Genomic DNA, 14,293 nt, shown 5'->3' with positions numbered 1-14,293 from the left:
AACTCATCTCTGTGTATCATAATTACTTAGAGTATACAACAGAAATGAGTACACCCCTGTGCAATATCACTTCAGAGTCAAATGGTTCTAAATTGTAATGCCTTACAATAATTGCATCAGTCTAAAGTTAACTGCAAAGTTGTTCTTCTGGATTCAAATCAGATCACATTCTTGGCCAGGTCGTAGTTTTCACTTTCTTCTTTAGAAATTCAAGTCTGATTTTTGGCAGTGTGTTTTGTTTCATTGTCATGCTAGTATTTCCACTTCTGCCAAGCTTCTGCAGACTGGGGAGTCATCCTCTCAGTCAGTATTTTGGTACATCCACAGGCAACCATGGTGCCATCTGGAAATGTCATATCCCCAACACCATTTGCACTCATGCAGCTCCCTATTATCACACTTCCACCTTTGGCCTTCACTGTCAGGACTGTGTTTTCACTGTGGTAGCCCTGGGCAGGTTCACACCAAACATGGTGGAAGTTAAACGTTGCATTTTTGTATTAAACAGCAATTAAGGGTGTTTTTCTTGGACTCTGTCTGTAGAGATTGATGTTATGCACTGTCTGAGCTGTCACAGATACTCGGATTTCCATTAACGACTTCTGTGCCACGTTGCAAGCATTTGCCCATCTGTTTTTCAGCCAGTCCCTGCAGCACTGATTTATGTTACTGTGGCTTGTTCTGTAGATCCTGATGACTGTAGCAACTGTGTTTTGACCGAATTTGAGTCGGTCAGCGATGCAATAATACTCTTTTCCATCTTTTTAAAGTCTCACTACCTGGTTTGTCAAATCTTCTGGCAATTCTTTTCCATGTGGAGCCTTGATGCAGACATGCAGATAGACACAAATATGGATCCAAAACAGTTTCCACAGGTTATTTTATAGACACGTTCATGCTATCTGGGAAATGTAAAATTACAAATCACAGTTTAGTTTCAGTGCTCAGAGGTTTCTAATTTGTGTATTAGCCATCACGAGTGTATTCACACTTGTTGCATTGTGCTTCTACTTTGGGGTCATTATAATCTTTCTAAAATAATTTTTGATTGCTCTTCGGAGCAAACACTCTACTGGAAAACTGATTTTGCACATGGGGTGTTACTCACTTCAGTTGCATACTGTATTAAGAGTTTTTTTTCTATGAAAACTATTCTTGTTTCAGAATGGTTAAGTAACTCTACACCACTGTCTTGTCAAGAATGATCTATGAAGTCTCTGCCTCTGTCTTCACTCACCTCTGCTCCACTTGTTGCAGCTTAAGCACACCAGCTCACCCACGACTCTGCTTAAACACTGTAAAACTGCTCTAGGATACACAATAACAAGTTGTGTTACTGGACTAATTCAGCCATACATATTTGAAACTGATTAGAACTAAATTAACAGGATTGGTTCCTTGGGTTTGTTACATATGAAGCCCTAGAAGTCACCGGTACACTTCAGTTTCAAGGTGAAAATACTCTGCAATGGTCATTCCAAATATATGAAACACCACATCGGAGGTCTTTAAGGTGTGTTCAGACAGAACATAGCAAATTTTAAAAGCAGCTCAGTCATTTATTAAGTTAAGCAGAAGATGTGAGTGGGCGTGAATAAAAACTCGAGCAGGCCCCAGATTTTTCTGAATGTCATAAGGCTTCACATTCTGTTTGAACACACTTTCAGAAAACAAGGAATGGATTTTGATAAATGCCTGTATTATCAGAATATAATGCTATACACAAAATACAATGTAATTACTGTAAGTACTTTTTAACTCTGAGGTTTAAGTTTCAACTTGGGCACTTTCTTTTGATGCTACTTGATCTCTCAGAGGCAAATACTGTAATTCCACTCCATTATGCATCGTTTTATGTATGCGATACTCGATGAAATGATCTGTAATAGTGACCTAGAAATCTGATATAATATAAAACATAATCATGTGGCACTGATGGGAATCTGTGCATAAGTACATATACTTGTGACACTTTTAAGACATTTTGCTGATAAAACCAGCATGTTTAAGGCAGGACTTCTGTTTGTCATTGAGTATTTTTGCACATGATTGTTACTCTTGCTTAAATAGGGAATCTGAAAGAATTCTTTCACGACCATTAGCAGATCACGTCTTGACAGCAAGGTCATTGTTGGCGATGTCTTTAATGCAACAATGCAGACTGACCCAATTAAGTAGCAGGAAAAGACAATCACAAGCGTAGTAGTGGCACTACTGATGAGCCTGTGTTTGTTTGCTGAAGCGGGGAGTGCGTAGGGAGGACGCCAGGCAGGGGTGGGAAGTCCGGTCCCTTTTTCTTTCTTTTCTTAATTTATTTTTTTTGATGGCGGGTGGAGTGGTGGAGCAGAGCGACGGCTCACCCCAGAGACCTCCCTCCCTCCCTTCTTTGAGAAACAAAAGGGGCTTTTTCTCTGAGGAGCACAGTGACGTGGGAGGCGGCTGTGAATGTGGGCCATGTGTCAGGGCTGCTGCTGCTGCTGCTGCTGCTCCGTTTGTCTGCTTCCCCTCCCCAGCTCTGGTGCTCTGTGCAAAACCTCCAGAATTTAGTGCATCAGTAGAAAGCAGCCGGATTTCTTTTTGCTTCTCAGACATTGCTCCTTTAGTTCTGACTGGGAGAAGTGAAGATGATGGATGCAAAGTCTCCAACAAACAGAAATACTTTGGTTTACCATGACCTCAATGACTAAGAATTTACACCGACAATTTAAACTAACTTTTTGATTCACTGGTCCTCTTCTGCATGTCGGACTTGCAGTGATGCTTGTCATTCAGGTGTCACTGAGGGAAGAAAGTCGCCTCATTGAAGACCGGCTGAGTAATTTGAAGATTGCTTGACATGCTATACTCGGGGCTCGAATACCACACAAAGCATATCTGTGGGATTAAAGTCGCCTGCGAGGCCAGTGCATACTCTTGTAATGGATCGGATTATTGTGCAGTTGCACGAGAATCTTTATGCTTACTCAGTGAGGTCATATTTATGCTGTCAGAGCCTGCAAGCCGCTCCCTGGTTAAGACCTTTCTGTGCACCGAGTGCAGAAGGAAATGGATAAACACAGGCCTTGTTAAACGTGCTGTGCAGCAGACTGACACACCGAGGGCCCCCGGCCTTTAATCAGCGGAGTGACAGAAGTGAAAGAAGGCTGTGTTCTGAGAGGAGATATGAGTACAACAGGAGGGGCGTGCATCATGCCAGTGTTCTGCACCGCTCACAACACCCCAACCAACGCTGACACAGCAGGGTGGTGGTCACTTTTGAACTGTCAATGGAGGTTAAGCACGGTCTTATCAGCTCTAATGACAATCAACACCATGATTCATACTTCAGCATTTAGGCAGCAGATGTCCCACGGTACTAAATGTAGTGTCAGTGGTGCAGAACACATTTGTTTGCTTTCAATGCTGTATTCAGTATCCAATTATCAACCACACTTCATAGAGTTTTTTCAACACTATAAGTAGTGGAACTATTTTTGAAAAAGAAAAAAAAAAAAACATATGTGAACTGAATGCTGGCAATAGCTCTTGGGTTTGGTGCCTACCCCCGCTTGGCAGCTCAAATGTGGTCAGGGTGAAAAGCAATTTAGCAGTACCACCCGGCCGCAAAACATTTCCAGTTGAGCAAGTGTTTTCTGAAGCTTTTTTTTCTTTATAAAAAAAATAAAAAATCAGGCGCTTAATACAGAGAACTTAACTGTGAGTTCAAACCTCTGAAGCACAAGTTGTTGTTTTTTTTCCTGGATGTCATGTTGACTGCACTTTACTGGATTCATTCACAACCAAACCACAGACTGTGTGTGAGGTACATCTGACTTTTTTAAAAGTTCAGCCAGTGTTGTGAGCGAACAGCAACAGCAGCGGCGCATGGAAGAAGAGACACATCGGGGTCGTGTCCCTTCACCAGGAGGACTGTAGGAGCGAAGGTGTGAGCGCTCCATCCTTTCATTTTTATGAAAAACAACAGAAAAGAGCCTCTGAGACACAGACGGCTATAAAACCCAGGTCAGCTGTAATCCTTCAGACCTTTCGAATGCCGAGTCAGTTAGTTTACACTGCGTGGAGACATACGACCACTGTTTCACCTGGATTGTACATACATACATGCTTGCAAATGGCATCAAGGGGGTATGTTTTGTGTCTGGGGAGTTTTCTCCGAGGCTTTAGTGGACAGTAAAGCAGGGGGTCGCGTCCCTGGAGGCCCACATTAGCAGAGTGAGACACTTCTCGGATTGCTTGTAAAGTCTGTCATGGAGGAACGGGGTTGGGGGAGCAAGGAAAAGGGAGGAAATTCACGTTTCGGCTCCAGAAAACTTCTGAAGTTTCAAAGCTCTCCCACACCGCCGAGGGCTGCTGGCACGGCTGCCCACAAGGGAAAGAGAGTGATGAAATGTGGGGGAAACCATGCAGCTTTGGCGAGCGAGATCATGAGGCCTCCACATGGAATCACACACACACGGAGAGAAGGGAGGGGACAAATAACTGGCTGCTGTGAAAACAAGTGCATGTTTCCACGGATAATGGTGCATTTAGAGCTGCAGGTGTGCGGCGTTGTCTGGTCAGCTGACCCGCCGCTTCCTGTCAAACAGGAAGACCCAAATGAGCGGAGATGAAAGTTCAAGGTAGCACACAGCTGGCAGTTGTTAAAGGTGGGTAAGTGCAGGTGTGTTACAAGAGCGGCAGTGTGTGTGCCGTGTAAGGGGAGCCTAACGCAAACAGATGACATACAAACGCGTATGAATGTCGGCTCAGAGACTCACGGCAGCAGTGAGGCCTACTTTCTAAAAATATTGGACTTTATTTCAATTTCATGATCATTCAAAGAAATAAACGACAAAAAAACGGAGCTCACTTATCTTGTGAGTGGCACATTTCTTTAAAAAATGAATCAGATTCCTATGCAAACTTTGTGCAAACGATGCCCCCAGGAGTGTGTTAGTGCTGGAGATTAGCGCAGGATAGTTTTCAGCCACATTCTCCTCTCGGCCCTAACAGACACATGCTTACAGGCCTTTGAATCCCTGAGGTGTCAGTCAACATAAGATGAAAATGAGATCATCAGCTTAATGGCTGCAGAGGGACAGGAGGAAGGGAAGGGTGGGGATGGTTATGATCATGTTCTGGTATGACCGCACAAGCATTTAGTTAAAGACACACATCAAGTTAAAAGTGTGCCGTGAGTCTAGTAGGCTTGGGAAAAAATGATGGAATTCTTCACTATTCTTCTATGTGAGCTGATTCTAAATAATTGCTTAGTCTTTATAAAGCAACATTAAAGTTCCCAGAGCTTCATGTGTGGTTTCGTGATTTCCTTTTTTGTGTCTGGGAATGTTAGTTTCACCGAAATTTTGTGCATAAATCAAAGTATAGAACAGTGAAGCCACTAGCATAGCTCCAGGCTGTAGCTGAAGCATATTGAGAGTGTACTACTTGTCAACAGTGAGATTAACTGCAGTCAAATAATAACGAAACGCCATTCATATGCAAAAAGGATAGTGCAAAGGTAACAAATTGATCAGCAAAAATAATCACCACAGCAGCTCCAGTCAAGGATTTGACAGCCTGTCGATACAGTATGTCCTGTGGCAGTGAGATCATACATGCCCAGACATGTCCCCTGAAATGAGGTCATCTCTATTATCTGAAAGGTAATCTCGCTCTGCAGCCTGACAGCAAAAAGAATCAATGTGCTGCACTCCTGGACCGATGTATCACTGTTTACCTGTCATGGCAGCCAGCGGAGGTAAACTGCTGCTAATTTGTAACTTGTGTGGAAAGGGTGGATGACCTCAGACTGGCCCGAGAGGTGCGGTTAACAAGCGGCCAGCTCCGGGTCATGTGTGTGTTTTAGTGGCGATGAACCGGCCAAGAGAGGAAAAAAAAAGCAAAAAAACTGCAGGCTCGATCCCTCAGATACTGCACTTCCATAAGCTGGGGGAAAAATAACCTAGTTAAAGCCAAGTGAATTCATTTGAGGGTAGTCAAATGGATGTTTAATAGCTTCATACGAGGCCAACAGGCAGCAAAATAATGGACAAAAACACAGAGTCGAACAATGTGTAAGCTGTTAGAAAAGCGGGTACCAGCTGCTAGTACTTTGCTGTGTACATTAATATTTATTTCCGAGTGGTACACCCAGCTCAGACAGTTTCATAATACTTCATAGCATTTCATTACCTCTAATTGCCCAATAACATTCAAGCTTGTGTCAGCTAATGGTGAAATGAACCAGAAAGACCTCAATGAATCGCTTGGCAATAGGCTTTTGTTCTTGCTGAATCTATTTGGTACATTGAAACCTCGGGGGCAGCGATTGAGAATCGTTTGTTTTACGCCCCACTTCCAAAAGCATCCACAATCCAGCTGGCACACTGAAGGCCAATAACCAGTTTTTTCTCCCCCTCATCATTTTATTTAACCTCACTGTAGATACTGCATCTGATGAGTGACTTTTAACAATATCACCATGACAGCACAATCCCCAGTAGAACTGGCCTAAAGTCAAGTAAATAAAGATAAGCACTTGTAGATTTGCGATTCTTCGCTCTGATGATGGAGAGGCCGCCTCATTTTTGTTTACAGAGGGGGAAACATGAGCTTAGGCAACGGCATAATTCATCACGTTTCGACTGGGATCTGCATTTATCATCTCTCAGACCAGCTCACTTCCCATTTCCAGCGATTTGTTATTGTAAAACAAAAGATATGAATTCCAGTTTAAACCAGAGCCAAGGCTACATTTTTCCCCAGTGCTGTGAGACCTTGAGAACTTCTGTGACAATGACTCAGACAAATTTCCAACGTCAAGGAGCTTTCACACAGATGAGTGAATTAGTTTTATTTAAAATAACATTTGTGATTGCTACCCACTGCAGTAAAAAAGTTTTTTTTTTTTTGCTTTTTCCTGCATATAACACCTTAAAATACTACACAGCTACATTCGTGAAACCACTGTGCATTTCCAGTTTGCTAACAAACTGTCTTCATGTACAGTAGCTTGACAAAGAATCTGAGTAACACTAGCAGGGAACACGCGGCTTTACTTTCCCTCTTCTAACCGTCAGTCAGCAGCTGGTTACAGGCACATTCATGTCAACTTGAGGTATCTTATCTATGCCAATCATGTACTGACAAATGCACAGTGCAGCTCTAAAGCATTCAAAGCTATCTCTTACAGAGCCGTGTAATAGCTCTGCACATTTCCTTCTAGTTTGTTTGACACTATGTGGAGCGCCAGATGGCTTTCCTATGTTTGACAGTGCAGTGAGTTGTGAGAGTTTATACAGGTTTTTGTTCATTTCTGTACTGTTTTGACATACATGAATTACCTCAATGTAGCACACTCTTCCTATTGGAAACAACACTTTTATAGCCTATATGCTAACATGACTGGGCACCAGCTTGTACCACAGTGGGTCACAGTAAGTGGAAAGTTTCCTGTGTATTCAGCGCCTCCTCTGATTGAGGATCAGCTCCACAGCCTGGGCCAGGTTGTCCACAGTGCCGTCGGCCATCACCGTTGGGTGCCTCTCGTCACTGGGCCTGAGGGAGGACACGCACAAGCTTCAGGAAGAAACAGGAATAAACAGCTGCCACACAACGGTCAGCAAACAAGAAGGCCCGAGGAGTCTGATGCTATCAGTGACATTAACAATACCGAATGGACAAACTGGCAAACAGCAGGACATGATGGCTGAAGAAAAGTCAGGAAAGGCAGCCTTGTTAACTGTCTGAGCAAAGTCCTGACAATAAATATGGCTTGTGTCCTCCTCGAGTGACTAACAGGAAAGAACTAGAAATTAAAATGAAGGTTTCCCAGTCATCTTCCGCTGTGTTACTATCTTCACACCTAAAGGTATTTGCACTGTCGCCTGCCAAAAGCCGATGCAGGGCAGTAGCATGTTTTCTGTCTCTATCACCAGCTGTCACACGGTGTTCCAGACTTTTCTATTATATCTGCAGGCAAGTAAAACAGACCCACTGGTGAGTTTAATGAGAGTTACTAATTCCAAAAATACCCGATTCTAAAAATAAAGCCAAGACAATAATTTGGTGGGGGTTTCTAACAAGGGGGCTGGGACCCAATTAAAAGATACTGTAAAGCTGAGCGGCTGTAAGAAGAATAAAACTGCAAGAGTCTGGAGAAGAAAAAAATCATTTCTGCACATATAATGATTTACTTGTGTTTCGCTGAACTGGTTTGCCCTTAAATTCTGTATACACATGCATGATCACCAGAGGATGAATCCTACTGACTTGTGGTGTTTCCCTGACATTCCTGTCAGCCTCAGCGGCACTTTGGAATTTCTGCAAATTAGCACCTAACACACAAAACTATGAAGATGATCATGGAACACGTACCAGCGAAACATAAACATTTAAGTACTGACACAGTGAAAATGCAATTGCTACGACTTTAGCATTAAGCTCAAAGCACTGTTTTACAGTACAGCCTTATACAGTCGCATTGTCGTTTTTTAATAGATTATCGATCAATAAACTTAGGTTAGTGTAGTTCAAAGTGCTTTATAAAGTGTGGACTACAATGAAGTGAAATAAAACTAGATTAAAAAATGTGATTAAATATGCACATTGATCAGCCACAACATTGATAAACTATAGGTCATTCATGTGGCTGTTACCTAAGCATTGCTGCAGATCAAGCACATGGCCCATAGTGATAGCAGTCCTCGGCAGCCTCCTCCAGCAGTACAGTGTGTCATGCCACACTATAAAAGCTGCTCAGGAACAGCTCGAGGAACGTGATGGTAATCATTCTACCTGGCTTCCCAAGTTGTGGGAAAGCTGTAGGAAGAACAGGTTAGTTCTCGCCCATCTCCCCACTGACTGCTGCCATTGTCTGGCTTAGGGCCCAGTGATGGATGCAGATATGGCTGTTTAATCAGCTGGTAGGGGAAATGTAATCCATTTGGCGTGGCACCAGGCCCAGGGCCGGCATGCAGGACCCCTTTCCTCCCCATCACATCAAAAGAGCGAGACGCCCCCTTCATTCATCTGCAGGACTGCCCAGGAGTCCTGCTCATTTATGAAGTGGTGCCTATAGATCCCCCCCTTCTCTTCCCCAGGCCGCCTTGACCAGGCTCTGTGTGCTGCCTCTGTTCCCCCAGTCACGGGTTGGAGCTCCAGATGGGGACTCTTTGTCTGGCCCTGGGTGTGCAGCAAACACCACCATTAATCCTGCCTTCTGAGAGCTCGCAGAGGACCGTGGCAAATATTTGTGAGCTGCCCAAGTGTAGCGACAGAAAGAAGAAGCCGTGGGAGGGAGGGGGGTGGCGGTGAAGAGAGGTGTTGAATACTGAGGCCACGTTGAATACAGTGAAGCGGTGCCATGTGTTTACGCTTGTCTGTCAGCTGCCAGCGCTTGGGTTATGTGAGCTGGTCCACTAATGGTCGGGGTGTTATGTCTCCTGTGCTGGATTACTCCCGCACCCTTTTCTGCCCGAGGACTGATTGAGTTCACACACGCACATACAGGCATGAACGCACAAGCAAGTTAGTCACATGGCACTTATGTTTCAAGCAGTGAAGCCAACAGCATCGACCACACCATCTCTCCAACCTGATGCTCTCCAAAATCCTCATTCGCCTCCGCCTTTTAGATATGCATGCATGCATGTGTGTGAGTGTATTCATTTTGCTTCTTTCCTCCTGTTGCCATGAATAATGAAGGAGTAACCAGGTCAATGTGACCATGCAAAATTCAGCACAATGCAGCTTGTGTTACCGGTGAGGTAATGCGCAGCTCGCTGCACGTCCTTCAGGTCAATGCAATATCAATACACGTGAAGAGATAGTTTCGCTTCCTGAGCTCGACTGACAGTGTGCAGCCTTCACGTCGGGATGAGGTCAGCTATGAGGTAGGAGGTGGGGAGCAGCCAAGAGTTTGGTTCAACACAGCTGCCACCATGTTGAAAGAACGAACTGCTTCATCAGAAAGTTAGTAAATGATACCAAGGTTGGGTTCTGAGTGGGAACTACTGACGCAGTATGGATTTGCATGGACTTAGCTAGTGGTAAGCAAGTACAGAAGTTTATCTGACAGTAATTGATGAAAATACAAGTTTGATAATTGATTAACATTCAAATATTTTAGTAACCAAAATACCAAACATTTGCTGGATGCAGAGCATGTTCTCCATTTTAGGACATGGATAATTTCAAGACTTTGTTTGTTTTAGAAGATGTTAGAAGATGTCACTTTGGGATTTGGAAAGAATTGGAGAATATTTATTCTAAAATAAATGGCTTAGCCTTATAGGTTTTCATCGTTGGTGGGAAGTAACGAAGGATATTTACTCAAATGTTTTACTTAAGTACAGTTTTGAGTTACTTTATTCGAGTCCTTCCATTTTATACTACTTTATATTTCCACTATCTGCTAACATTTCGGAGGGGAATATTGTAATTTCAACTCTGCCACACATATTTCACAGCATTAGTTACTTTTAACATGTTATGTATTTTTACACATTTGCTATAATACGTTTATAAAATAAAATACACTGATATAGAGTAAATTATTGCTTTCCACCCTTTTTGGCTTCTACTTCTGTCAAAAAGCCCCACAATCAGGGCCACATTTCAAACCAAACAGTGTTTTTTATCTCAAAACTATTGACAATGTTTCACTTCAAAGAATTCAATTCACTTCTATCAACATAACGGCAGTTTACAAAAGATGTCATCTTATAGCACTACACATAGTAATGTGAAAACAGAGAACCCAACAAATCCAATGTTCCCTTTGGATTCCCTTTGAGAAAACACTTGGCAACAGCGGAAAGGAACCAAAAAAATTCCCCTTAACCAAAACTCAAAATGCAAAAGTAGAATAAGCTCTCCCATAAATCACCGCACAAGCCCTCAGATTTATCGGCTGTCTGTGGTTATAAAACTGGATATAAATCTGCTCAAACAAGCTCCAACAGAAAACATGCTGCTGACACAGTGGTGCTTCAGTATTAATAATCTAATGATGTCACATATAATAATACATCAGTCAGAGAGAATAACCCAGTCCTCCATTTTGCTGCTAATGCTTGTGCACTGCTATTAGTAATGGAGTAATTATCTGAATCATTGTCCCACATGCTGGAAAAACAAGTACATGCAGCTCTAATGTACTACTACAGCTAAGACACGACAGCAGATTAACCTGTTGTGCAAGCTGGTCACATCACGGGTATCAAATATATGCCGCACAGGCAATAAAAGAATATATTGGCTTAGAGTGTCATATGGATAGATATATAACATGATACTTGGCTCCATAAAAGATGGAGATACATTTTTGTAAGGACAGGCTGCTCCTCCATCTAATGAAAATGGATACGAGTGACTCATACGTCAAGTGCGCTTGTGTGTGAAAGTCAGCTGTGTGTCAAAGACATACAGAGATGAGGTACGATACAGAAATAAAGGAAAGCGGGGGTTGTTTAACATAATGCTATGAGGGCAGCTTCAGTCGTTGTTTTGCTCAGATGTATGCAGCTGATTGTCGAGGTATCCCAACCGCACTGTGAAAGGCATGACAACGTTCCCATCAGTTTATGCTTAACACACAAGAACATACACAAAGACACATGGGGGTACAGAAGGAAGCAAAACGACCCGATTTATGCTTCTCTCGTAACCACTTCACCTGTGCAGAGTAGACCTTTTGCTTGACAGATAAAACAGATATGATGTTCATGAGGGCAGAGATGAAAAGTTCAACAGTGCGTGACTCTTTGTGATGTTTTGGTCTGAAATTGGGGACATGCAGAGCAAATTTAGGGTACGTTCATACAAAAACCTTCACACAAAACAAAGACTTGCTGTTGGAGACTGTGTAGATAGACAAAATGCTACAAACTCAATAATCTTGCAAACATCGCAACAAAAGTGGCACTTATCAGGCTGAAATCAGGGCTAGCTTTAAAGTGGTAAACCGCAAACTCACTCTCTGTGTCTAAACTACAGATTTAGGCAAAAATGCTCCTCATGTAGAAGCAAAGTCTTCACAGCATTTACAAAACACACACTTTTAAAAAGAGGAACAGGGACAACTTAGCAACGGGGACATTACGCTGACGAATAAAAGTAGGAACATAACTTTAAAAAAACGACCATTTTTAGCTTTGCTCTAAATAAATACAACTATAATACATATTTTTTAATGTGACCTGCCACCTGGCTGCCTATTCCCGCCAGCGATGGATGGAAAAACACACTCAACTCAGCTCATTGTCTAGTTTTTTTCATACCAGACTAGTGAAAGCACCATCGGCCTAAACACAGCCTTTTTCCCACAATAAAGCAAACTACGACCTGGAGGAGAATACGGCCCGATGATATCTAAAGCCTTTATGTTCAGCCAAGCCTAGTGGGTGACATAAGATGCGAAAACAAGACAAAGCTTTCTCCCCCTCACCCTGCGGGAGGGAGGCAGACAGGGAGGGGAAGGTGTGTGTGTGGCTGCCTGTGTTTTCTGCCGCTCAGTGACGCTGCAGGAGTCTTGGCCTTGAGGGTGAGAATGTGATCACAGTTTGACTGGCTCTGGAATAAATAAAAGGTCATGGGAGTGAGTGATGGCAGATCAGGATCCTCAAAAAAAAAAAAAAAAAAAGACAGGAAAAAACGGACGACTCCTGCCGGTTGGGAGCCTGGTTTTATCATAATCCGCTCGAGGTTCACTTTTCCTATCTCCTCCTTCTCTCTCTTAACTGATATTTACAAGACACAGATAACAGCCTTGAAATAATACAGCTGCAGCCTCTTATGAAAAACAGCCCAACTGAATAGGGGAAACCACCATGTTACATGCATGTTATGGCAACAGAAGTGACAGATAACTTGGAGAACTTCACATCCTCCGCTGAAGTTTGTGGCCACCGTTATCGCTGCTCGCTACAAAGGCTGTATAATGTTGAATCATGATTGGCAAACAGCTGCGACGTGGTTTTTCACACTTTGCACAGATTAACGGTTCTTTCCAGTCGAGCTGGACACAAAGGGGATTCCCTGGTTGTAGCGCAAAGAGACACTTCATTTTTTTTTTTTTTTCCCATCCTGTTGCTTTACGAAAACCTCCCATGAGTGTGAAAAAGAAGCTGACAGAGTGAGTCCTGAACTGTCAAAACCACCAACTGGAAACTTTTTGTCCTTCCTAACCACAAATGATATCCAGGGCTAAACAAATAGGTCATAAGCATTTACTTTCTGTTTTGTAGGTTTTTGTTTCTGCTTAACTACAAATTTTCTATACAGTAAGAATCCAAAGTTCTGCATAGCAACAGATTTTCTGAGGCATTTTTCTGCCTTGAGCTGCCATTGATTTCCATTTATTTTTATCAATTCATCAAAATCAATCACTGGACTCTAGAATAACACACTGGAATCATCTGTGTCATGTCAGAGCCACATTTTCTGCAATGCCAAATTGGTCGATTACACCTTTAAGTCATCTTCTGGAAATCAAGGTAAACACACCAAAAACTTAAAGCTACTGCTACGCCTTTAAACAGTCATGAAGGAACTTTAATCTTGATAAAAATGTCCTTTGTTTATTATAACCAGCATGCCAAACATTTGCTTTTTGCAGAGCATGTTCCCCTTTTTACTAACACTGACAATTTCAATATTTCTGTTTTAAAAGATGTTGTTGAAGATGTGACCTTGGGATCTGGGAACTGGTGACTTGCATCACATATTCGTTAGTTGAAAAAAATAACAGATTTATGTTAGTGAAAATGGGTTCTTGGGTTCTGTAATACTGCCGATCCTTTAAAGGTACGAGTGCTGAATGTGTATTGAAATGAATAGACTTCGAGGCATTTTTCTGCCTTGAGCAGCCATTGATTTCCATTCATTTTCATCAATAAAAATCAATTACTAGACTCTAGAATAACACACTTGAATCATGTGCATCTTGCAGAAACCACACTTTCTGCAAAAAAATGTGATGCAAAACTGGTATACTCCACCTTTAAATCATCTTCTGGGAATCAAAGTAAACACAGCAAAAAGTTAAAGCTAATATTACATCTTTAAATAGTCATTAGGGGACTTTCATCTTGATAAGAGCGTCTTTTGTTTATTTGACCGAATTCTTTCAAAAGTAAACTCCCTTCTCAGTTTCACAGCTGTCCTGTCAGTGCTGTGCTCAATATGCAGAACTCTATGTGACCCAGATCTAACCGCACTCTTTTCATCAGCACGTTATTATTAGCAGTGCTGTTGATGACTTGCTGAGCCTTCGTTTGCCTGTGTGTGTGTGTGTGTGTGTGTGTGTGTG

The 14,293-nt window shown here is 42.5% G+C and overlaps 1 protein-coding gene across 2 annotated transcripts in view; it reads right to left on the bottom strand.

The window, feature by feature from the left end:
• Positions 1 to 14,293, bottom strand: part of lhpp (phospholysine phosphohistidine inorganic pyrophosphate phosphatase) — a 53,877-nt gene that overhangs the window by 21,394 nt on the left and 18,190 nt on the right. The window contains exon 7 of one of the 2 annotated variants that reach the window (XM_023273497.3): positions 6,801 to 7,539. The exons of the other annotated variant lie outside the window; for it this stretch is intronic. Coding sequence (XP_023129265.3) covers positions 7,443 to 7,539 — 97 coding nt within the window. The 3' untranslated portion in view covers positions 6,801 to 7,442. Of the gene's footprint in view, positions 1 to 6,800; positions 7,540 to 14,293 lie in introns of those variants that run through there. 2 annotated transcript variants of the gene reach the window in all.

The sequence above is a fragment of the Amphiprion ocellaris genome, chromosome 18, assembly GCF_022539595.1.
Source record: "Amphiprion ocellaris isolate individual 3 ecotype Okinawa chromosome 18, ASM2253959v1, whole genome shotgun sequence".
In the NCBI taxonomy this organism is placed as follows: domain Eukaryota; kingdom Metazoa; phylum Chordata; class Actinopteri; family Pomacentridae; genus Amphiprion; species Amphiprion ocellaris.
The sequence above is the reverse complement of the archived record's forward strand: the minus strand, read 5'-3'. Positions and strand labels throughout refer to the sequence as shown.